This window comes from Python bivittatus, unplaced genomic scaffold (assembly GCF_059951505.1).
Source record: "Python bivittatus isolate LINGU-HERP-01145 unplaced genomic scaffold, Pbiv_v1 ctg000330_np1212, whole genome shotgun sequence".
NCBI classification, from domain to species: domain Eukaryota; kingdom Metazoa; phylum Chordata; class Lepidosauria; order Squamata; family Pythonidae; genus Python; species Python bivittatus.
In genome coordinates, this window is record NW_028277058.1 from 54,134,484 (window position 1) to 54,159,638 (window position 25,155).

General features: G+C 40.5%; 1 protein-coding gene across 4 annotated transcripts in view; it reads left to right on the top strand.

Annotated features, from left to right (window-relative positions):
• The window catches only part of PDE3A (phosphodiesterase 3A), a 250,210-nt gene extending 226,198 nt beyond the window's left edge, over positions 1 to 24,012 (top strand). For 3 of the 4 annotated variants that reach the window (XM_088141334.1, XM_088141335.1, XM_088141336.1), the window contains 8 exons: positions 5,727 to 5,864; positions 8,626 to 8,737; positions 9,740 to 9,853; positions 11,474 to 11,673; positions 12,658 to 12,861; positions 14,027 to 14,182; positions 15,292 to 15,529; positions 18,653 to 24,012. In XM_088141334.1, coding sequence (XP_087997460.1) covers positions 5,727 to 5,864; positions 8,626 to 8,737; positions 9,740 to 9,853; positions 11,474 to 11,673; positions 12,658 to 12,861; positions 14,027 to 14,182; positions 15,292 to 15,529; positions 18,653 to 18,891 — 1,401 coding nt within the window. In that variant the 3' untranslated portion in view covers positions 18,892 to 24,012. The remainder of the gene's footprint in view (positions 1 to 5,726; positions 5,865 to 8,625; positions 8,738 to 9,739; positions 9,854 to 11,473; positions 11,674 to 12,657; positions 12,862 to 14,026; positions 14,183 to 15,291; positions 15,530 to 18,652) is intronic. The other variant, XR_015796282.1, reaches the window with a different exon arrangement.
• Positions 24,013 to 25,155: the final 1,143 nt, after the last annotated feature.

Sequence of the window (25,155 nt, forward strand, 5' to 3'; positions counted from 1 at the left end):
GAAAATGTGCTGCTAAACCATAAAAACCGTCACTAGTTGGTGGTCTAATAAACTGTTTCTAAATAATCAAGTGTTCATGTTGGTTCGCCTTGCCATCGTAGGAGACAGCACAGAAATGTACAGTCTGTATCAAAAGCTATAAACCAGCTTCATATGATGGCTGTGCTCCTTGAAGCTCTCTGCTAATCTAGTAAGACTTGGAAGACCACTCAGTTATCGTCAGGTTTTAGAGTGAGGACCTTCTGGGGCGGGAAGGTCAAAATATTCAAGACGAATACTGAAGATACTCAGTAACTTTAGAGTGTTGATTGATGAGTATGAAGCTTTGAGGCTGGAGAGAGAAAACGTGGCATCTGAAATCTTGAACATCAGCACTACATTTTGGTACTCGCCTCACTTGTTTTGTTGTCATTATTCTTCGTAAGCACCATCCCATGCCTCATTTTACTTTGATAACTATGGTAAAGTCAAGATTATGAGAGGGCTAATTAAGATGTCATACATGGTGCAACCAATGTGCGAGCTATCTGCTGCCAGAGGATTCCCCAGGCCTGATGAAAAAAAACCATGTTTTGAGGGCTTTTCAAAAGGCTGTAAGGGTTGAGGCTAACCTCAACCTCTAGGGGGTGGGCTTCCTGGCCCTGGTATTCCCTTGTGGTCTCCCATCCATTTGCTAATGAGGTCTGAGCCTATTTAGTCTTTTTGAGATCACCCAAAGTACAGGTAGTCCTCAGCTTATGACCACAATTGGACCAGAATTTCCATCACTAAGTGATGCAGTCGTAAAGCGCGACATCACGTGACTGCATTGCTTAGCGACAGCAATCCCAGGCAGTCCTGGTTGCCACTGTAACCCCAAGACACACAGGTCCTTAAGCAGGAAGAGTCAGGAGTCCCAGGTAAGGAGAACAGGAGTGCCTCGGTGGGGTGGGGGAAGCCTGGGAGAGCCAATGCAGGCTGCGCATGAGTTGGGGGTGCTGCAGTGTGGCACCAGTTTAGGAAGGCCAGGGAAAGAACATGAGGGGCTTCTTGGTGCGCCATGCTGCTGGGCCAATCTGAGCTTCATGCAGCGCAAAGGGGCTTCCTGGTACACTGCAGCTTTGGGGCTCCAAAAAGCCCCAGAGTTGTGGTGCACCAGGAAGCCCCTTTGCACCGCGCAAACCCAGCTGCAACAAAAAGCAAAGCCGCTGTGCCCCAGGAAGCCCAGCTGCTGCAGCCGAGCCACAATCACCCTCACAAGGCAGCTGCTGGCCATGTGAGGCTATCTTCCCCAGGTCTTATGAGGAAACCACTGTGCACGACCTTGGGAAGAAAGCCTTGTGCGGCCAGCAGCTGCCTTGTCAGCAGCGGGAGCAAGACGATGGCAAAGGTCAGCTAGGGCAGCAGGGGTCGTGGAGTGCAGGAGGCCAAAAGGGCATAGATGGGGGGGAAATATGTGGGTGGGGGAAGTTGAAGCGCCCCTGAAGTCTTAAGTACCCAAATTCTTATCATGTGACTGCAGGGGCACTGCAACAGCCGTAATTTCGGGGACCAGTCATAAGTCCCATTGTTCAGCGCCATCATAACTTTGAATGGTCATAAGTCAAGGACTACCTGTATAGGATAAAAATAAGACATCGGTGGATTTTCTATTCCAGTTAGGTGTTTAGATTGGTACCATTGCAGAGATATATAGATAGCCATTGAGGTCAGGAACCTATTGGGATTAATATTTAACTTCTTTTCATTGCTTTATTTACTGTTACTGTGTTTTGTTTTTACGCTGTAAAATGCCAGAATATTGTGCGATATTGTGGTCTGGAAGAATTAGAAATAAAGTCAAAAAGAAATATTCTAAGCAATATCCATAAAAGCTATCATAGAAATGGAGAAAAATAGTTTGAAAGATGGAAGATTGAAATAATTTGAAACAGTCATGAACAATTGCTCAAGAGTTCCCAGGTGGCCTAAATTAAGCTCATAAATATCCACATTTAGCTCATTGCTAATAAACTCCCAGGAATGGTGCAAGAATCCAAGTTGGCAATTTGGGGAAAAAGCATATATTGATTATTTATCTTTTGAATTACAGAATTCAAAAGATAAATAATGTTAGGGACTTGGTGTTCACTGAGCTTGGTTTTCTCCTTGCAAACGTTTGATTAGCAAACTGTCTTCGCTATGAACCGTGTCTACAAACTACTCAGAACAAATAAAGGCCGAAGAAGAAAGCCAGGGGCACATCTTCCTTGTCACACACCCAACAATCAACACGTATGTAAGGGAAAAAACAACACAACAATCTAAGATGAAAACAGTACAGCCAACTGAACCAGTAGGCGGATCAGAAACAGGCACACATAATACAGCAACTCTGATCAAGACCGGTAGGACAAGCTGCCACATGCATAAAGCCAGTAAAGTCCACCACCATGTGCCACCTAGTTTGATAATGAAACGCTTGCAAGAAGGCCAACCTTAGTGAACACCAAGATCCCAACATTCCCCACATATTTTCCACTAAAGATAAATAAGCCAATGACAAAAACAGAAACAACTGAAGGAAAGAGGAAAGAATAAAAATTCTTTTAATTAAAGACAAGTACAAACATAATAGACATCTGTACTCAATATTTCTGTCCAGAATGACACTTGTACAGACACAGATAATCTATTAGGAAAAATATTTTTCATGTAGCTAATAAATAGAGACCAGATTGGAGGAAAATACCCTTTGTTATAGATTTTTCAAAGCTCATTTCTGAGTCAGTTTTTCAGCCACAGCTATTCCCTACATTTTCAAAAGCCATCGGTCTAATGGGAAATAAATTTTAATTTTCCAGTGTTTCGCAATAACAAACTTGACAGCCAGTAACTGGATTTGAATCAATTTTGTACACTGCATCAACTGATAGCCCTTAGGAAATATGGACAATCAGCCATATACAAGATTCAGTATAAAACACTGCTGTGGATTTTCACTGTCTCGTCCAACAAGTTCAGCACAAGGACTGGCTAATTAGGCATCAGTACCAACGATGGCAAAATGTGGCAGTTTTCTTTAAATTTGGCCAATATGCTCTGTAAAGATGACAGTTTACATGGGGTGATGTTAATGGTGCACAGCTCTAGCAATGAGTTCATCTTCGTGGTCAACTCTTGATGATCTCTTGAAACAGATTTAAAATGCATTCTCTTCTACAGAGGGGCTCAATGAAATTCATTGTTTGAACCTCCAATCATCTTCCCAGAGCCTGAAGACAGCCTGTCACACTACATCTAGGCGTGTTATATAACATTACATATATGTTTGATTACTCACCAGTCATGGTGTGCAAAACATTTTGAATTTGAAACACGTCCGACACTCCATTTTGAGTTCAAAATAGCTGTTCCCACCTCACCCCAAATCTTGCAGTACTGTTCTGCCCATTCTAGAAGTGTTTGGAGCTTGGAACCCTTTCAGTGAGAATAACACGGGAAGAATTTGAGAAGGTCAGAACAATACACATGAAGCTCAAAAAAAAAACAAAAAAAACCCTCCACCCTATTTTGCCCCCGAATAGGGTGCTTTGATTCTGAATCATTTGGGATTTGAAATGAGTTGTTGCATCCCCTATTCTCCAGCATTTTGTAATTTTTCCTCTTCCCTTTCACATTGGATTTGGAGAATTGGGAGATTTCTGGGGGTCACACTTAAGGTCTGCAGGACTCCCAAGGGATCTTGGAAATTCAGAAAATAGACTTTGTCTCTGAACCCTTCACTTTCTGACCTAATTTGAATTCAGACTAACAACAGCAGCAATAACTCTTATCCTGGGGTGGTTCTGCCAGCTGCTCTTTTTTCTTTCTAACTAAGCAAGACCTCTTGATTTTGCTCAACTTGTGAACATAAAACTCCTCCATAGATGGTATTCCAATAGCAGTCTGCAAGGCCAGAACATCTTCTGCTTAGCACTACCTCTCCAAGGTCTTCTCAAGCCCTACTAGCTGTTCTCCTTTTTTACCTGGATAGAGTCACTTGGATTGAGATGGGCGGCTATAGAAATTGCATAAGTAAGTAAGTAGGGTGGTGCTGGTTCCAAGTTCCTTGGGCAGTTTGGTTTCTGTGACTCTCTTCTTCAGTTGTCTTCTTTCATAGAGCCAAATTAGTGTCCCTTGACTGCTCAGAAAAGTCAAAGGACAAGACTCTGACACCAAAGAACTGTATGGCTGAAAATCTCTGGGGAAAATCTCTGGAGATTGACAGTGGGTTCTCTTTGAGGAGAGTAGCTTCACCAACTATCCAACAGTCCCTATGCCACATGGTAACCTATGTGATAGTTTGAGCTTGGTACCATCTGCTGAAAGAACATATCGTAACATGCTTTAAGAGAGAACTCACCACCACTTCCTTTTCTATGTTTTTCCTATGGTAAAGGGGGTGACTCCAACGCACTCTTGGAATTTTGATGGAGAGGTTTCATTTTCATCTGTGGATTTCAACACTAATTAGTCAGTTACATTCTCCTTCACCTTCCAAAGAGAGCAGAAAGAAAGAATGTCCAAATTTCTGCACCTTTTTCAGGTCTAAAAGACTACTAAGTTTGGGTCTTTCAACATTTTCCTTTAACAGTACTGTTTTATACTACATTTTGATGCACCAAAACAGTCAAGGGGAGAATAATCATATGGGGGGGGGGAGGAAGAAGAAGAGAAGGAAAGAGAAGGAGAAGAAGGCTAGCATAGTATCCGTCAGACCCCGTAGGAAAGGAATAGGCAACAACTGGGTGCCCTGCTGATATTTTGAACTACAGTTCCTGTAACCCCTGACTATTTGCCAGACTGGCTGTGAGTTAAGGAAGTTTAAATCCAAAACATCTGGAAAACACTAAGTTGTTTCTCTTTTTCCTAGGAATTAACTTTGGGAATCATTACAACTTCCAAGATCAAATCTCTGTAATTGCAACAAGGCGTTATAACTAGTAATTACTACTTACGGCTATACTTGCAAAATGTGTCTAAACAAGTTACCAAAACTCATTTTCTGCCTTAGAAATGGCAGTGCATTAGGTGATGAACCAAATCAATGAATTGAGCTTGCACCATAGTCTTAATTCATTAAAAAACAAAAATCAAAACTAAACCTAACTAAAATTTGCACTTTGCACAAATGCAGCCATTAGATCTAGTTAAGGGTGTTCCTCTGTAGCTACAGAGGAACACTGTTACATTAAATTTGAGAAAGTGTCAGATTCATTTTACTCATTATTAGAAGTAATTATAGCCTGGTACTTTCTCAATCAAATCAGATCTTGCTTTCAGATCTTGGTTTGTAAGCTGAGATTAAACCACACTTTCCCATTTCAGATGTAAAGAAAACTAGTTTAAAACTAGGAATCTTCAAAATTTAGCCTGCTCAGAGAATGGTACCCTGAAGATCTTTGAGAGCTGGATCAACGTTTTTGGTCCATTTTCCTTTTGGCAAAGGTTATTTTTTTCATAAATTGTAATTCATTTAATTTTAACTTCTCCCATCTGGTTGTCTCCTACAATTTCTTGACAGCTTGGAGCACAGATTAGGAAGGGTTTATTTAATTGATTGGGAAGAGGATAACAACTTTCCTAGATCTTGTGTATATTATATAGCTCCTGTCATATTTCTAGTACAAGATGGAAACTTTGGGATTACAACACTAAGAAGTCGAAGAACCCTACCCTTTTCAGAGTTTTTTTTTTTTTTAACATTTGGAATGTGTTTGTTACAGGACAAACCTATCCTTGCCCCCGAGCCTCTAATAATGGACAATTTGGATCCGCTAATGGAGCAGCTAAACAATTGGAATTTCCCAATTTTTGATTTGGTAGACAAGACTGGCAGGAAATGTGGCCGGATTTTAAGTCAGGTAAGAAAGAGGGTGTTCTGCAGGAGTCACACCAGAGTTTTGCTTTTTGTAATGCACACTTATGGAGTGGGAATGAGGGTGAGAACTAGAGCACAGATTCTAATCCAAAGCTATTTGAATAAAGTGATTGATTTCTTTCTGTTCCAGCATTATGTGGGAATCAACTATTACAGCTTGCTGATTTGTGCAAACCTAGCCATTGTGGCTTGTCTGAAAAGCCAGGATTAAAAATCCTGGCTGAGCCATATGTATGAACTCAGGAAGAAAGTTTCTGTTGCTATATATTAGAAAAAGAAAGCCATCCCATTCACGTTTGGGAAATGTGCTACCCAAACAGAAGAATTAGATCCATTTACTAGGATAAAATCCTGGTAGCATATTACAGTTACTGTCTCTGTAACATTGGCTTCCTCTTAATGAAGCTGCTGGAGGGTTTCCACTCTCAGATTTTCTAGACCAGGGTTTCTCAACCTTATCAACTTTAAGATGTGTAGACTTCAACTCCCAGAATTTGCTCTTCTACACATCAAAACCAATGCAATTGTGCCTGCAGTGAGAAATCAGTCATGGCCATGTGATTTCCCACTTAGTGACCACTTCACTTAGCAATGCCAATTAGGGTCATTAAACGAGGACTACCTGGTACATCCATCAGCTCCTTAAAGTGTTGCAATGCAAGTTCCCCTAGGGCTTTTAATGACTCATTCTGCAGTTGAAATTGCTTTCCCAATTTGTGCTGGGGAAAGGGTGAAAGAAATTAATGAAATGAATTAAATACATGATCCATGTAGACTGAAATGTAAGGAAAGGAAGGAAGAACCACAGTATCATATTTCTCTCCCTTTGTCTGAGATCTTTGGCTTTTGTTAGGCAGTGGCAACGTGCCCTGTTGAAGGATGTTTGAGAAACCAACTGTGTATCTTGTAAAGGATGCTACGTTGTAGAAGAAGCGCCATGTTAGTCTATGGTGGCAAAAAATCAGAAGGAGTTGGGTAGCACCTTTTCCAACTAACACATTTTATGAAAAGGTGCTAAAATTTTTCCAACTAAAATTTGTTAGTCAGAAAAGGTGCTACCAAACTCCATTTAAAACAGTGGTTTAGAATCTGTTTTAAAAAGAAAGTGGCCCACACAATATCATGGGAAGCTTTGGGTTCTAGCACAGGCCAATTTGCAAAAATAATTTTTTGAAATGCACGCTCCATGCAGAAATGGGGAGTCGGAAGAGCAAACTCTAGCTACATTCTGCTTTGGGGCAAGCTGGGTCCTTAGATAATGCCTTAATTTTCACTTACTGTTAGCCTAATGATGCCCCCAGAGGGATATAACAAGTTTTGCTGAGAAAGGAGGGGACAGCATGGAAGGCTGCCACTGGAAAGATTAAAGCCAGACATCATTTAAAATTAAAGTTAACTTCCCTGCTTCCTCTCTCAAAAAAGAAAATAGCAGCTTCTCAGCCAGTGGGTTAGATTCTAGGAAATCCTGCTGGAATTAAATTCTGGGAGGTGGTAACTGCAAATAAGAACTTGGTAATGATTTGTAGCCAGACTGAAGAGATACGGACTATTAACTTCCCTGTTCTTGCGCACAAGGGAACTAAGGACAGCCTAGGAAGGATGGCTTGTTCCGCACAGTCCCCTAGGAAATTTGTTCCACCAGGAGGAAGCCAAAAGCCTTAATCAAGAAGTCGGATCATAGGCAGCATCTGCAGAACACCAACGTTAAATTTAAAAACAAAACAAAACCATTCAATAGCCCCAAAATTGCATGATCCCCATATCTGGTGGGATATGTGTATTGGTGAATGAGATCTCAGACAGGAAGGCACATGATGGCAAGATCCTCATGTGAGATTGTATGAAATCTAGGGATAACATTCTGGACATCTCAAGAGAGGTGAATCAGTTAAGATTTGTGAGCCAATTGCAGCCACAAGTTGTCCTTCCTGTTATCAAGCCTGCTTTACAAATCACAGTAGCTAGGTTTGTGCAGTATTATATACCATCCCCAAACAAAGCCAAGACATAATGGCTCAGTGCGATGTGCCTCTGGACAACTACAGCAAGGGTGCTATGGCTGTTAAACCATTTTTATCTCAAATATTCCAGCAGGGGGCATCCCTAGAACCCAAAATGGGTAGAGTTACCTATGTTCTGTGTATAACTCCAATATTGGTTGTTCTTCTTCTCTAAATTGTACAAAGTTCCCACCAGAACCTTTACACAGGTAGTCCTCAAGTTACAACCACAGTAGGGACTGGAAAATTCATCGTTAAGTGGTGCAGTCGTTAAGCAAGGCATTATGTGACTGCACCCTTGCAACATTTTTTGTGGTGGTTGGTAAGCAAATCACCATGGTCATTAAATAAATCACACAGTTGTTAAGTGAATTACATGGTTCCCTATTGATTTGGCTTGTCGGAAGCTGGCTGGGAAGGTCGCAAATGGCGATCACATGACCCCAGGAATGCAGTGCTGCAACCATTGTAAATACATGACCATGGGGACGTTGCGATGGTCATAAGTGCAAGGACTGGTCATAAGTCACTTTTTCAGCACCATCGTAACTTTGAATGGTCACTAAACAAATGGTTGTAAGTCGAGGACTACCTATAGATTGAAGGCAGAGCAAATACTGTTCCTAAATGGAACAAGGCTGGTTTAAGCTTGGAGATATTCTGAAGATCTAGATGCTACATGTCAAAGATAGCCAAACCAAGTTCTAAGAATTATGGTTCCTTCTGCTTTATTTTATTTTCCAGGTATCCTACAGGCTCTTTGAGGACATGGGCCTCTTTGAAACTTTTAAAATTCCTGTGCGAGAGTTTATGAACTATTTCCATGCCTTAGAGTGTGGATATCGAGAGATACCTTGTAAGTATAATAGCATTCATTGCTGATTCTTTTATTTTTTAATCATATCACACACTGTTTTTCTTCAGTGTCCACAGCAGGTTACTTCCAAAAAAGTTTTTTAAAAATAAAACCATTGGATATTATTAAAAAGAAATCTATACAGTGTGTAGTACAATAACATTTTAAAATAATCCAATTAGCAAGAGGACTGTTTTAGTAATTCATCAGTGAAAACTCACCTTTTTGAATAAGAGTATCTTCATCTATCAGTCTCAGCAGATGGCAGTTGTGATTTTTTTTAAAAAAAAGCACCCTTTATTTAAACTTAGACTAACCTCCTTAAAATTCACATAATCATTTATCTGTCAATGTATGTTTCATAAGGACATAACAAGGGGAACCAAGTAAGTAAAAGCGAGTAAAACAGCAATCCCAGTAAAATGTATATACAGGTAGTCCCTGGGTTAAGAATGTCTGGTTTACAGACAACCCATAGTTAAGAACGGAACCTATTGTAGCAAAATTTGAGTTAAATACACAATGATGCAAGTTACACAGTGATTTGGATTGATTGCCCAATACTACTTATACAGTATTATACAATAATACTGTTCCGGCTTACATTCGACTTGAGGACAGTCCTTGGAAACCAGAAACTTGGAAACTCGTTCCTAAGCTGGGGACTATCTGTATAAGAAAAGAACTAAATAAAGCCACAATTCAAGTATGGGGGAAAAAATTCTGAATGTTTTAATCAACAGATGATTGCCAAACTCTATTGAATGGGCCAAAGTTTTTGTGTCTCCTGAACTCCATCCAAAAAGACAGTCAATCCTGTGGGGCACCCATGTTAGAATGCTGTAGATAAATTTTAACATTGCTCTTTACATCAGCAGTTGACTTTGGTTCTCAGAGATGGGAGCCAGGAATAAGCATACATTCTCATCTGTGGCCAATAGATGGTGCTGTTACCTCCCAACCTACCCTCCAAGTACAACTAACCTGTCTCTGTTTTAACAGATCATAACCGGATCCATGCCACTGATGTCCTCCATGCTGTCTGGTACCTTTCTTCCCAGCCCATTCCAGGCCTCCCAACTGTGATTAATGACCATGGGTCAGCCAGTGATTCAGGTAACATTATAAGAATGTCTGGCTACCCTGAACCCAACTCCTTGGCGCAGTATTGTTGATGTTTTGTTAGTGTGGATTACTAGACAGGTTGTATGTGTGTGTGATACTTTGACATATGGTAACCTTTTTCTAATGAGATAGAGAAAATGTTAGTGGGCAATCATACCCATGACACCTGCAGCATTTTCTGGTAAAAGTAACGACAGTGTTGGCCAGTTTGGGCACGTTTTGATTAGTTTTCCACAAGCACAACCAAAGTCCAGTTTTATCCCAAGCTTTCTCATGCTATTCTATACAAGCCAGGATCTCTAATCTGAAGACTGCTATGGAAGCCAACATACATATCAATTAATTCTAATTTGGGTTTTCTTTTAGTTTTATTGATGTACACTGCCCAGAATCATGGTCACATGAGTTGGGCGGCCGTATAAAACATCTAAATAATTAAGTTGGGTATGTAGTGAACACATTTAGGAAGCTAAAGAATAAAAGGGAACGTATGAAGCCATACACAGACATACAGGAAGCAGGTATCATGTGCAGGGATAGAAAGTTACTACGAATAGTGGTGGGGTAAACTAGATTTATCTGTGTCTCCTTTTCTTAGCTTACATCTTTAGCTTCTTTGATTTATTCTTTCCTACTTCTTACTACACTAGCACCATGGCTATGTATGTACATGGTTTGTATGTGGAGCAAGGTGATAATTGTCTGAGCCAGCATTTTGCTGTGTTCAGGCCGTCCCACTAGACAGTCTTATTGTAACTCTGCATGTTAAATGCGCAAATATACAATTCCAGTATTTAGTACCAGTTCCACTCAATTAGATACTTTGTTTGCACGTCAGGACTGTATATTACCCAACATCTTGAATGAATATTAAGAGAGAGATTCCACTTCCACAATAGCTGGGATGGTAGCTGTGACTCTTCTGTAGCGGTTGTATCTTCAGAATGAGTTTCACAGAGCAGGCAGCCCCACCAAACACTCCTTTTGAAACCCTACAGAGCTCCCAATAGTGAACAGGGCCAAAAGTCTTTAGGGGAGGTATGGGGATTTTAAGGGCACCTGTTTCACTCATTAAAAGTCTCCCCATTTGGGTTCTGGCCTTACCTATGTATGGAACACTGTCCACAATTCACTGCACAAAGCCCATGCTGTTACCTCAAGCCAGTAGAACATATAGAGTTCTAATTTAGGTTCGAGAGCAGGTGTTGGAAGCACATGGTCCTTCAAATATTGCTGAGGATGCTCCCAGTGTTCTTTCCATGGACCATGTTGGTTGGAGCTATCACAAATTGTGTTTAACTACATTAGGCGCTCCACAAGCTCGGATCAATTCATATAAATCATTGCTGCTCCAGCCTCCTTAATGCTTGCAGCTGAGAATCATATACATTGAGTAGGTCAAACTGCAGGTGCATCCAGCTGTTTGCACAGGTGCATCTCCTTGGTGATGGTGGTAGAAGGAGCCATTTTGTCATAATTCTAGAGCTGACTCTGACTAGACCCCTTGTAAAACAGCATGCTTAATTAAGCCAGGTTAGTGAGCCCAAAACAGAACACAGAAATATTGCCTCTGTAAGGAACACTCACTGAATGACCTGATTTTCTGCCCAGATTCAGATAGTGGGATCACTCATGGCCATCTGGGATACGTGTTGTCAAAAACATACACGCCAACAGATGACAGCTATGGGTGCTTGGCTGGCAACATCCCATCACTTGAACTGATGGCCCTCTATGTAGCTGCTGCCATGCATGACTATGATCATCCTGGGAGAACCAATGCCTTCTTGGTAGCAACCAGTGCTCCTCAGGTAAGTGGGGTGGGATTAAGGGAACATCATGCTTGTACAACTAAAAATCAGAAAGAGCCTGGTAGCACTCTTTCAGACTAACAAATTTTATTATAAGGCATAAGCTTTTATGAGCTGCTCAGTTCATCAGATGTATGGAGCGGCTTAACTGTTATATACAATTAGTAATTCAGAAAATTAGGCAAGGACTACCTGGAATTCACCAGGTAGTCCTCACCTAATGACCACTCATTCAGCGACCATTTGAAGTTAAGCGGTACTGAATGAGTGGGACTTGACCGGTGCCAGAACTGCTGTTGCTAAGTAGCATGGTCACATGACATCTCACTTTACAACCACGTTGCTTAGCAATGGAGTTGCCGGTCTCAATTACCGTACCTCAGTAAGGACTACCTGTATGTAGCTCTCCATGAGCTTAGTAAACCCATTTGTGCTGCTTTCTTGGGACCAGATTCTCCACCCACTTTATGGACAGAAATTGAGTGGGTGATTTCTCTAGGAGAAAGAGAAATTGTCTAACAATTTTTCAGAGGCAGGATTCCTTCCACAGTTGTACCATGGGAGGTGTTTGTGTGTATGTTTGCTTAGGTATTCATATGCCAACTATTTTAGTAGCTAGACAGCTTACAGAAATACTTATATGACTTTAAAAGCATTTGAACAAAATCTGATGCTTTCCTTTGGGATTTGATAGAAATAGAGGAAGCCAGGAACTTGCAGACCACTAGAGAGATGATTGTTCAGTAAAAGTCAGGATGTTCACATGCAAACCTTAGCCTCACTGTTAAATAAGTACACAATCACTGTTGTCCATCCCTGAGAGTTTCGCCAACATTCTGTTCTTTTTAAAAATAAGTTCTAAAGCAAATTCCCTTTCTTCAAATGTGGCTAATTTGGGGAATGCATATCATTTATTTAGTTACAGCAATCCTGCCATCTTTCAGATCTTTTGGAAACAAATATCCTCTCCATCTCTCTATGTAGGCTGTTCTATATAATGACCGCTCTGTTCTGGAGAACCATCACGCTGCTGCTGCATGGAACCTTTTCATGTCCAGGCCAGAATATAACTTCTTAGTCCATCTTGATCATGTGGAGTTCAAGCACTTCCGATTCCTTGTCATTGAGGCCATTTTGGCCACTGATCTGAAGAAGCACTTTGATTTTGTAGCTAAATTCAATGCCAAGGTAAACTCAATCCCTGTGTCTTATTAAGGTTCAAATCTTTATACTAAGGGCCTAGAAAATCAGCAAAGGGGGGAGGATATTGGATAAATAGCATGGCTTAATCATGTGATGTTGCAAGAATAATAATCTGGAACTAAGCTACTCACACTAGTAAAGAAAGTGCGCGGAGAAGAGTAGAAGAGGGTGAGTGGATTGGAGGCCAAATCCTATGAAGACTGATTAAAACAACTTGGGATGTTTAGCCTAAAGAAGGGAAGGACATGACAGTAGCCTTCCAGTACTCAAAGGGGTGTCACAAGACATTGGGTCTGGATTTATTCTCTGTAATGCTTGAGGGCAGGACAAGAACCAATGGCCGGAAGCTTTACAGAGGGAGATCCAAACTCAAAGTAAGGAGGAATTTCCTGACTGCGAGAACTCTTAAGCAGTGCCTCCTCGAGTCATGGATGCTCTATCACTGGAGGTTTTCAGGCTATTAGCCTGGGATGATCTCAGGGTTCCTGCCCTTGGCAAGGGGGTGTAGTAGAAGACCTCCTATCCAACCCTGCGATTCTATGAAGAACTCAATCACCTTGAATTTGCAGTCCTGAAGAAAATTAGAAGATGCACCTGCAGTTAATGTTTTGGGGACAGATGAACTTAAATATGTGGGGACGCTGCATTTAATATCACATTCAGACAGAGGTGTTGCAATATTTTCAGAATTGCAAAGCTTACCTAATGGAGGGAAGAATAAATACATTCTTGGTTAAAAATGAGAAAATTGTTCAAATCCAACTACTGTGGTGGACAGATGGTAGGGCTTTGAATCCCTGAAGCTAGCCTTTCTCCAGCAGAATGGTCCCAAACTCCTTGGTAGATGAAGTGTTCTTCCTTCTACCAAGTCATATCAGAAATGAGCTGCCACCAAGAAGGTTGCAGATAAAAGAATGACTTCCAGTCCCAAGACTATCCCATTCTATAAATGGATAGGGAAGTTAAAAAAAAGAATCGTAGAAGATGGTAGTGGTAAACCAAGGAAATACATAGTACACCCAGATAATAATCTCTACAGAGGAAAGGGTTCCTGTGCAGTGTGTATCACGTCCACCTTTGGAATTGCCTTGTATTATGCTTGACTGCAACAGTTTCAGATACTTCACTCTAATAACCTGTTATCTGCCAGGTGAATGACGACGTGGGCATTGATTGGACAAACGAGAATGACCGATTATTGGTTTGTCAGATGTGCATTAAACTGGCCGATATCAATGGCCCAGCCAAATGCAAAGACTTACATCTACAGTGGACAGAGGGCATCGTCAGTGAATTTTATGAACAGGTGAGAAGATGTACTTGCTGCAAACAACTTTTTTTCCTCAGTCTTTTGAACAATGCCCATCATTTTAGTTCTAGGCTTTATTTTTCCAAGCTTTGAGAATGGCAAGAATTTTCTTCTGGATCATTCACCGTACAAGGCAAATTATTTCTGTAAGCCATACTAAAGCAGCCTGTCTTAACCCATTCTTTTAAATAATTAAATGTTTTACTTCTGGGTTTCTGGGTTTCAAAGCTTTGAAATGCAAAAAACAAAACAAAAACCCCCTTTCTTAAAAGCTAAGAAACAACAAAAACAAATTCGTCATAACAAAACCAAATTATTTGCAGGAGACATGCTAAAATGAACAGAATTGGCTGTCAACAGGTTTAAAATCATTGTTGCCAGCCCAGTTAGACAGCAGAATATTCCAACAGGTGTGCAAGCATGACTTAGGTTTCTTCAGAAAATGCTCATCCATTATATACTCTAATCATGGATTCTTTGCTCTGCTTAGTCTGTTTCTTTTTTAGACTGGTTTCCTTCTTTGTAATCAAAAGTAGCTCCCTGAACAACCCTCAACAATTTGGAATTCCATCCGAAAGGGATATTTAGGGCTACATGAGAGAGCCAGTTGTAGTTGCTGAATTAATCCATTTACTGTGTTCATATAGTACTTTGAACCATAAAATGACTAGTGGAATGGACCAAATAAAAGACTGTGTTCAAATTATCACACATCACCTGATTCCTGAGTTGACCTGTTTTCCGAGTTGATATAATATACTTAACTATAAGCTAACTAAACAGGTTTACAGAACATACCAAATCACAGTAATAAAAGAGCTTTTAACCAAGGTTAAAACTAATCAAGTTTAGCTTGTTATATGAATACAGATGCTTGGCCCTGTAGTAATTAACTTTCCTCATTACACATAACGGTAATCTTCCTCAACCTGGCACCTTCTAGGTCTCCTGGGATCACAGCTCCAAGAATTCCCAGCCAACATTGCTAAACTTTGGAAATCTGGAAGTTCCAGACGTAACGCATCTGAAGGGTGGGTTAGCCCTGTTAGGGGGCTAGAAAACAGCCCAATTGCCTTTGATTAATACAGTGTCTCCTGTTTCCTAAGGGTGATGAAGAAGCCAGCTTAGGTCTCCCCATCAGCCCATTCATGGACCGTTCTGCTCCACAGTTAGCAAAACTCCAAGAATCCTTCATCACTCATATTGTGGGACCACTGTGTAACTCCTATGACTCAGCAGGACTGATGCCAGGTAAATGGATTGAGGATAACGATGAGTCAGGAGATACAGATGAGCAGGAAGAAGATTCAGCAGACATGGACTCCTGTGACAACCATGAACCAAGTATGTTTTGTGTGTCCTCGTTCTTTAAATAATGGTATGGATTAATTCTTCTCTGTCTCCTCCCCGCTGGTTTCCCAATAAAAATCCTGTGTGCCCACCCCAAACTCACTTCGCAAAAGTTATTCTCAATCAAATTTAAGGTTTGTTGCAAGGAGACCAACTAGATAATAGATGTAAAGCTTTTGGAATTCTTAGAAGTACAATATGTGGGGGTGGGGGGGGGGTTGGTTGTTATTATTATAATTATCATCACTATCTGATCTAGGACACAATCTCAAATTGTAAGCCACAGGTGGGCAAGCTACATCTCTAGGCCCTCCTCTGCCCTGAGTCTAATTTCATACAAGTTGTTTCAGAAGTTTTTTGGTAGCAAACAATTGAAAACTTTGGCAAAAATGAAGGATCCCTGGCAGCCTGCTGTGCAAGGAGAAAGGGTGAGAGAAAAGAAGGTGATGGACAGATGGAGGGAGGGAGGTCTCAGGGACTGTCAGAAAAGACACTCAGAATGTCAGAAAAGAGCTCGTACCTCATTTTTAATTCTGTCCCACCCATCTTGGCATAGAGTGTACCCCTCAATAGCATTTCCTTGTGGGAATGCTGATAATTGATGGCTTTTCTTTGCTGTAGACCAAGCAGCTTTCTCCAGCGTCCCCATACATTGCTTCCTAGCAGCCAGCTCAGCTATTAGTCACAGTGAAGTGGCCAACTCAGGCAGCAGGTTTTGGCCACCATTAAAGATCAGAATCTGTTATCGTATTTTTTGCCTTAAAGGAAAAAGTTGGCCTCTCCGCATGGCCAGTCCTATCATTAGGTAGTGAGGCAATTGCTTCAAGGGGTTGAATGTTCTTCAAAGACAACAGATTATGGATTATTTCATTTAATGTTACTGGCTTGGCCAAGGAGAAGCATTTGTGGAATGTTCTGTCTTTGGTTCCAAAATACGTTCACCAGTTGAAAAGAGAGATACCCATTGCCTTTGACCAGTGGTCAGTAATAGACTACTATAGTAGGGGGTAAATCATGGAGGAGAATAGTCTGTTGGTGTCAGCCCTTCACAGTAGATCATACTAGGAAACCAGTGCCATGTAGGTCAGTGCTACGTTAATTGTAAAGCAAAATCTTACAAAGTCTGAATGTGCTTCCCCCCTCCCTTTCATCATGTGAACTAAGGAGGGGCTTGCCTGAGAAGTTTATTCACATTACATTCTTGCCTTGAACTCAGGCCCCTTTTATATGCCTTGGTAGAGGCTATTCCTCCTGTCCCTCAAGGCCATTTTCTCTTCCCTGTACAACTGGGACAGTTTTGTGTCCAAACATTTACACAGCATGATAGAAATACATTTGTCTCTTGTTTTTTCTCCAGCTCCTAATTATTACCCAGTCCCATTTTATCACATGTACCTGCTCAGTTTTTTTGCATGCTCTGTAACCTTGATCGAGTGATACAATAGCCAAAGCAGTGTTTGTTCACTCCTTCAAAGTTGTGTTAAGTAGTCAGAATTGTCAGGAAAAAATTCTATGTGGTTCAAATTCAGTCCTCCCAAAAGCAGGTTTCAAGGTAAGAAATGGCGAGTTGTGTGTAATATACTTCCCTAGTATCTCTGCACAGGCACTCTAGTGTATCTACATTAAAGACAAAATCTGCAAATATATTCAGAATTATGATCCAGGTGACCTTGGATAGGTAGAATATTATTCTCCAAAGGACAACTCTAGCAATTCACAGTAAAAAAAAAAAAATGTCACCAAGCATCCACAAAGGAACAATAAGAAAATGGGTTCTTCTCCCTGGAGATAGAACACGTGGCACATGTACAAATTATTTTCCAAGGTCCTTACATTTCCAGAATCTCCCAACATGCAATTTGAACTAAAAGCAACAAATGCGGTTACAGTAGTTTGCAACGATTATGTTTGCAATGATTTCCAGCAGAATTTAGGATTGTGAGTAACACCCTCCTGGCCTCTCTGGAGCACTGCAAAATATGGGAGGGGTATCTCCCAGGAAACCAGGGAGGGAATGTTCTACCATGGAGTGCTAGTTCAGAGTTGAAGTTCCTTCTGATTAAACCTGGAGGTTTCCTACAGGGAACTGAAAGCTTTCTAATGAAGGATTGAACTGGATTTGGGCTGTCCCATAGTGAAAAGCTCTTTGTTTGGAGTTGAAAAGCTTGAAAGACTCAATAGTTTGGCTTCCAAAGTGCTAATCTATGCACACATTTCTTTGAGACAAAACATTCCTGTGCAATACTTTCTCCCTCTTTTTATGTTTTATTTCCTTTTATTAAAACTCCTGAAAAGATTTATCATCCAAGTTAGTAGCTGCTGCTAAAGACAAGAAATGCAGATTTGGGGAGGGGTAGAATCTAAGCGTTTTCACAGAATCTTAGATGCCAGCATGGAAGACACTTTCACCAAGCACAATTTTGGAACTGCTTAGGGCCAGTTTAGAAATTACAGCTGCCGGAGCAGAGTTATTTCTATGCAATTAAATCCTAAGGTGTCCTCCTGACCTAGAAAACGTATGGCATATTAATAGCATTGCACATCAGAATGTAAATCTTTTTAAGAGGTAGTTTAATCAGCTGAATCCTTAGTTGCTGGATGACTTAACTGGTTGAATAGTTTAATCGGTTTTCCTTTGCAGGGGGTTGAACTAGATGATCCTTGCAGCTCCTTCCAACTCCACACTTCTGTGGTCTGCTATTCTATTTGGCTGATAAATGTTGGTCAGTTGTAAGTGATTGAGAGGCTGGGCAAACATGGGACAATAAAAACATGGTATGCCCTCATCACACAAATGTTAGATATAGGAAGATGGGGAAAGATGTGTATTCATTGACACTGGTTGTCCCATGCCAGGCATACAAATCATTGTTGGACTTTGGTCATAATTGCGTTCAAAATTGGTAAAACCTTTTCAGCAATATCCGTCCATCAAGCTGGAGGATCCACTGTTCCCCAAAGAGAAGGCTATTCTAAGTCCTCTGAATAGTCCCCATTTGCTTTATTCCAGCTGGGCACTGCCAAACTTGCTTACATTTATGTAGAAGTGACCCAGGCTTTGCAGACCTTTCTCCCAGATGTGAATGAGGCTTCATGTTTGCTTATGGCCTTTGGCAGGAAAGAAAAGGAGGAAAGTTTGCTGCCAGATAACTCAGCATCTGCTGCAGAACCATCAAATGTGGAAGAAGGTAATTGAAGAGGAGGAGAGGAGAGCTGGGAAGGACAAGCAGAGTTGCGAGCCATCAATGCCATTGCACCAGTCCTCGGAACCAATAGAGGCCATTAAAGAGGAGGAGGAGGAAAAAGGAAAGGCCAAGGAGGAAGAAGATAACACAGCTCCAGAGACAAACCAGTGACAGTGACAGGAATTGCGCAGTATTTGACGCAAGGACATCTTGCATACCAGTTGTTTTTACAAGCCAGCACAACGTTTAGACACAACACTGTAGAAATACGGGGTAATTCACCTACAGCTGTTTAAGTCTTTCTTTCTTCCTTCCTTCTTTCCATCTTCTTTCCTTCTTTCCTTCCTTCCTTTTTTCCCTTTCTGTGAGGTACATTGCTTTCACAGTTAAACACCCATTTTTACAAACTTTTGTATACAGTGGAGAATTATAAATATATATAATTATATAAATATAAATATATATATATATACATAAAATACTAGCCTGGGTTTATAAGCTGCATATTTCTTTATTTGTTTGGATTTCTTTTTAAAAGATGATTATATGATGCTGCCTGTGATATTATTAAAAAAGAAAAGGGAGGGATTTGAAAAAGAGATAATACTCAGTGAAATGGAAAAGGCTATACTGTCCTTGTTTTTTGTTAAAATGGAGCAACTGACTGGGTCAGTTAAAAGTTGATCCCAACTGCCAGCGTAGATGTGCCTGCAGGACGTCATGTGCACACAGAACAGGAGCACCGTAGCTCATGGAGCCGAGGGAAGGGTGTTCTGCTTTGGAGACAGGCTGTGACCCTAGGTGTGACATCGGAGAAGATCATGCGCCTCCATTGCAGAGAATGTGCTCTTTCTTTCTCAGCCTGGAGAACTCTCCCTTGAAGACCTTTTGCTCGTGCTTCCACACAACTCAGTAGAATCCAGATGGAGGTGAGCGCACAACAGCTCTGGAAAACAAGACTTCCAATTTCTTGAACAAGCCTCTTCTGTTGCTGTTTGGTAGGTCTTGATTATTTTTCTGAAAAGCCGTGTCCCTTGAAAACGTGCGCAAGCTGTATTCCTACCTACATGTTGCACAACTATCTATGCCACATTCCCCTTCCCCACTTTTGGGGGCAAGTTTCAAGCAAACAGCACCAGTTATCTGCTGAAGAGAAGTTGATGGTGGCAATTTTCTGTGGTGTCTGAAGGAATTTCCAATGTGTCGAACTGAGATAAACTTTGGAGAGACGCCTTGGGATCCCTCCCATCCTTACCACCTTTCATGTGGGCATCCGCATGTTTTCATGTGTCTTGTGAGTATGAGAAGGGTGACTGAAGTGAACTGATCTCCCTTTAAAGTCCAAATATGAATGAGAAATCTTGGGTAATGGTTTCTTCTGCTTTTTATTGGAATGTGTGTATGGGCTGCGAAACCCCGTCTAGTCACCTCTACCAGAGGGATTCAAACCTATTTTCAAGGAATCCATTCTTCGTTGATTTGTTTGTTACAAGTGATTGCATGTGATACAAAGATTCTGGAGCACATAGACAATTTGTGTGAAACACTGCCTAGGACTCAATGCAGTCCTACACAAAGTAAAATGCACCCTCTAGGTGTGAGGTCTTCAACTTCCAGAACCTTTCAGACAGCTTGGCCATTGCTGAGAATTCTGGGAGATGACCACACCCTTCTGGAGGGTCACCAGATTAAGGCAGGCTGCCATCCTGCATTTTCCTCTATGTGCATGCTCCGTGTTACAAGGGAAGTTTTGTAGATGCAGTGACTCATATTTTAGCCAAGGAAGTTTCATTATCATTCATCTGTCCTTCCAGAACCATGAGCAATTTCTAAAGAATGCCATGGTTCTTTAGGACAGCAGTTTGGAATCGAGTGGTCTAGGCAGATAGGTTTGGTTTCTGGCACAAGGACAATTGGAAAGCAACTGCATAAAGCAAGAAGAAATAAAACGCTGGGGTTATCCTTCTCCCAGTCAAGGTAGGAATTCATTATGCTATTGGTTTTCAAGTAAAGTTGTTTGCCATCCTGCGTTTCATATTTGTTGGCCAGATCGTAAGTAGAACAAGTTCTGATTGGACCTTCTCATATAACTGTGCTAAGACAAACCCAGTGATCTGACAAGTACCATTTACTCTGAGAAGACCCTGCAAAAGTCCCTTTAGGAGATCTATATGTATGAATGCCAGCATGTGAAGAAAACAGCATCATTTAGAGAAACAAACACAGTATGACTCTTCCCCCCCGTTCCATTTATGTCCCCCATCTCAGTGGTGGCAAATTTTATTTTTAAAATAAAATAAAATCCCATTCTTGACTTTGAAATGCAGTTAGGATGGATGACATGGAACTGCATGGGAACTTTTGGTATCAAAGAGCAGCTCTGTTGAAATCTGGAGAGCATCGGTGCCCTGTCCACCTTGATTGTACGCCTTGGCAGCTATAAAAGCAAGATCCAGTTACATTGTTTTCCAGCAGGAAGGCTCAAGGAAGCAGTTAATTGCTTGCTGCTACGTTGCTTAGATCCTTCTACCAGAGTAGTTTTAGTTTGGAATTTCACTTTGCTGTTTATAACAACATTAAAGGGAAAAAATCCACCAGAAGGCTTTAGGATTTCTTTAGATGATTAGCTGTCCCTTTTTAATGGTTTCATCTTTGCTCACAACTCATTTTTATTAGCCTACATGTAAATACAGAGGCACTTTTTAGTGTCCTGTAGATAGTCAGGGGAAGTTGGGTTGTATTTGTAAGATAGTCAAAAAGAAAAAGAAAAGATTTTTTCATAAAACATAACTGTGTTCAAATTTGACCAATGAAGTCTTACATGATTGGTAATGGAACCACGTGAAGTCTTTTCAGATCGGTAGGATTTTTAACATCAGCTGTCATAGACACATTGAGTGTAATAGAAGTGCTGGAATTTAGCAGCAGAGCCTGTTCATCAAGGAGTTTTAAACATGTGGTGAGAGATCAGTGTGTAACTAAGTGTGCCCTCAAAAATCTTTCTAAAATTATTGTCCTTATGAATGTGTCTGTATGATTGGTTCTTGGGCCAATCCATTTAACTATCTTGCATAATATTTCATGGTGGGTTATGTTGCCTCATTGTTTCTCTCCTCAACTTGGTTCCTAGGGATCTCCTAAATCCACAGCTACACAATTATTGCTGAATGTATTGGAAATGTAGAAACTGAGTTCACATTTTGCCCTAATTTATCGTTTGATTGAAGATTGCTGAATAAGCCATGATTTGCCGTGTTTACACTTTGCATTGAGCCATAATGTGTGGTTTACAAACCACAATGCCTGGGTTCATGCAACCCACACTAAACCAGGGGTTCACGTGGATGGGGCTAAGGCTATGATTTAGAAGGGAGTTTGGGGGTTCTTAAGGTGTGAAACTGATGCCTTAAGTTTCTGATGAACCCTTTCACTGCCTCTCAAACTTGTTTTTGTTTTGTTTTTTTAAAGTAATGTTTTTTGGCTCCACCTAGTCTGGGAAGCCTCGAGGAGCCATGTTTGAAACCAGCATCATTCTTGACTTCCTTCCACTTAAATAAAGCCAATACCAAGTGAGGGAGAAATGCACATTAGAATTGGTTAGTAAGCTGTTCAGCCTCTCATGTTTTTCCCATAATTCAGCAATGTCTTTGAATTTTTGGGAATAGTAAAAATGCTCCCTTCCTGAGAAGGTATTGGGTTATATGGTGTACCATGTCTTCATATGTACTGTTTTAAGCATGCATGTCAGATTTTTCCCCTAGTGGTCCCTCCAGCTGCATAGAGGTGTCCACAGGCTATGTTCAAAAAAGTCAAGATGTCAGCCACAATGGTGCAATCAAAGCTTTGCCCATTTTTGTGTGTGTCATACATATGCCCATTAAAAAATGGGTAGAACTTTGATTGCACCATCACAGCCATCATCTTAACTTTTTTGACTGTACCCTGTGGACACCACTGCTCCAGTGCATATTATAAAGAGGTTTCTCACATTCTAGTACTACTATGTCAGCCTTCCTTCTCAGAAGATAAAGCCAGAATCTAATGGCTTTGAATTGCCTATAAATGTGTTCCACATTTGAAACAAGAGTACTTGCTGGAATTTTTGTGTTTTCATGTCAGTCTTTTCTTGATCGATTGTATTAACCCAAGTTTAAAGAGGATTGTTCAATTGCTGTTCTTCTCCAGTTCTGATTTTTCTAGGGAGAGCTAACAGACATGAAACTGATATAGGTACATTTGTTAGAGAACTGGCATCTTTTACATTTCCCCAATTGATAAGAAAATCCAGATGTTTTGTATTGCATGTGAAGTAGCTTTTAATTCAGAGATGAATACCTTCAGGCAATGCTTTAAGAGAGGGGTGGACGACATTCCAGGAGCTGAGGCTGGCAACTTGGCCTCAAAACCTTCCAGAGGGCCACAGGAAACTGTGATGGTGTCACAAGAAAGGACTGGGCCAAATATTTTCAGCCCAAGGACAGGGTTTTAAGGATGGCCATGAAAGTTGGGGAAAGTCTTTGGAAAACCAATCACTATAATTCCCCATCCTTAAGCCACACACACCCACAATTCTAAAAAGAGCCTAAAATTGTGCCACTACTTTTCAATGTCAGCTGGATTTGGGGCTGTTTTGTTTTTTTAATTTTATGGAAGATTTAAGGGTAGGAATGGAACTTCCAATGCCACTTTTATATCACCAACAATTGGATATTTTGCTGCCAGATGTTAGCATCACACTATCAGGTTCTTGATGGATCATAAATGGTTACTGGGGTCCATAGATGAGTCATGGATTGCCCACCCCTGCTTTAAAGATTTCACAAACATCTTTTTGTTGTGGTTCCACTTGTCTCTTTTGTTATCTTGATGGCCTCTTCTTGTGGGTTTGGACTTTAGCTATATTTTAATGATATGTTTGGTAATAGAGTGGAAATTGGAAACTCCTGTGACTAACAAAACATGCTTGCTAAGAAGAGTCATCGCTCCATTTTCCTTTTCCTCTTCTGTTTGCCCAGTTTCAGCATGCAAAGATTTGCTGCCCTTACAGAAATCACATATTCTCACATTATTTCCCCTTTTCTAATATAAGTGTCCTCCTCTAGCAGTTTATGAAGATGAGAATGGCTTATCAGTACAACTCAGAATCCAGAAAAGCTAGGCATATATGAATCTTCCTCCATTTCTAAGGTCAGATAAATAAAGGGCAAGGGTCCTGTGGTGAAGATAGAGGGATTTAAATGAATTAAATGCAGATAATGGGGTAAATTGCTGCAGCTTCTAAATTATTATTTTTTTAAAAAATCAAACAACTAGCTAACTTCACAACATGTGGGGGAAATGGCTGATTTTTTATTATTGGAGCTTGTATTAGGAAGACAGAATTATTTCTTATAGCAGCTTTTTTCTGAAGCAAAAGCAATGCTTTAGTTAAGCTCAGAACTCAAGAGGTATTATCAACTTCTAGTTCCTGCTTAAATGCTTTTCTTTCTTTCTCTGCATATTTTTATGTTAGCCGACTGCCAAATGCATTTCTCCTGGATGCCTCTAAGGCTTAAATTTTGTTAAACTTGAAGGGAACTAAAGATGACTAGTGCTTGTCAACGTGATTCTTTCCCAACACCATATATATTTTGTTTCTTAAGTTCTTTAGAAAATTGTAATTACTACAATTGGGAAACATTTCAATACAAAGCCCAAATTTGCAAAACATATATAAAAATAGTGCTAGAAAACTACTAGAAATCCTTTGCCAAACAGGAAAATTTGGATGGACAGGGTGACCAAGAGATGAGGAAGAAATGGAGGTTTTGCACATAGATTTTTTAACATCACTGCCTTAAAAAAATATCACTGTGTTTATCTCCAAGGTCTTGGGCATATTTCTGTAGCATTAACACAATTGTTGGATCCTCTTTTGACACCATTTTTATTCATGTCAAATTGTAAAACAGGATACAATGGTAGGAGAAGCACTAAAATTCTAGCCAGTAATATGCATACAGAATTCAGATATTAAGGACTAAAGTTGTATGACCCAGAATTTGATGCCCTTGCTTAGAATAATGTTTGCTGATCAGCACTCAGTAATGCCTAGTCATGATTCAAAGCTTGTTGCAGAACAAGCTGCTGCAGAACAAGACTGTGAGATTTCGAAGACTCTTTGATTCAAGACCCACTGGCTATTTGGTTTAAAAAAGCCATTTTTATGAAGCACCATCCGGTGTCCGTGGCTTCTGCAACAAATTAGTGTAGACTGAGTTTTGTATAGTCAAAGAAGCAACATTTGCTTGAAGTGCATCATGTGGGAAATCATAGGAGGTAGAGCAACTACTTTATCCTCTGTGATTTCTCCACCTGCCAGGTCAAGCGTAGTAATTAATTGTATGTTTTATACTATAGGTCTTAGCTGAATATTTCATTAAAGATCACCACCTA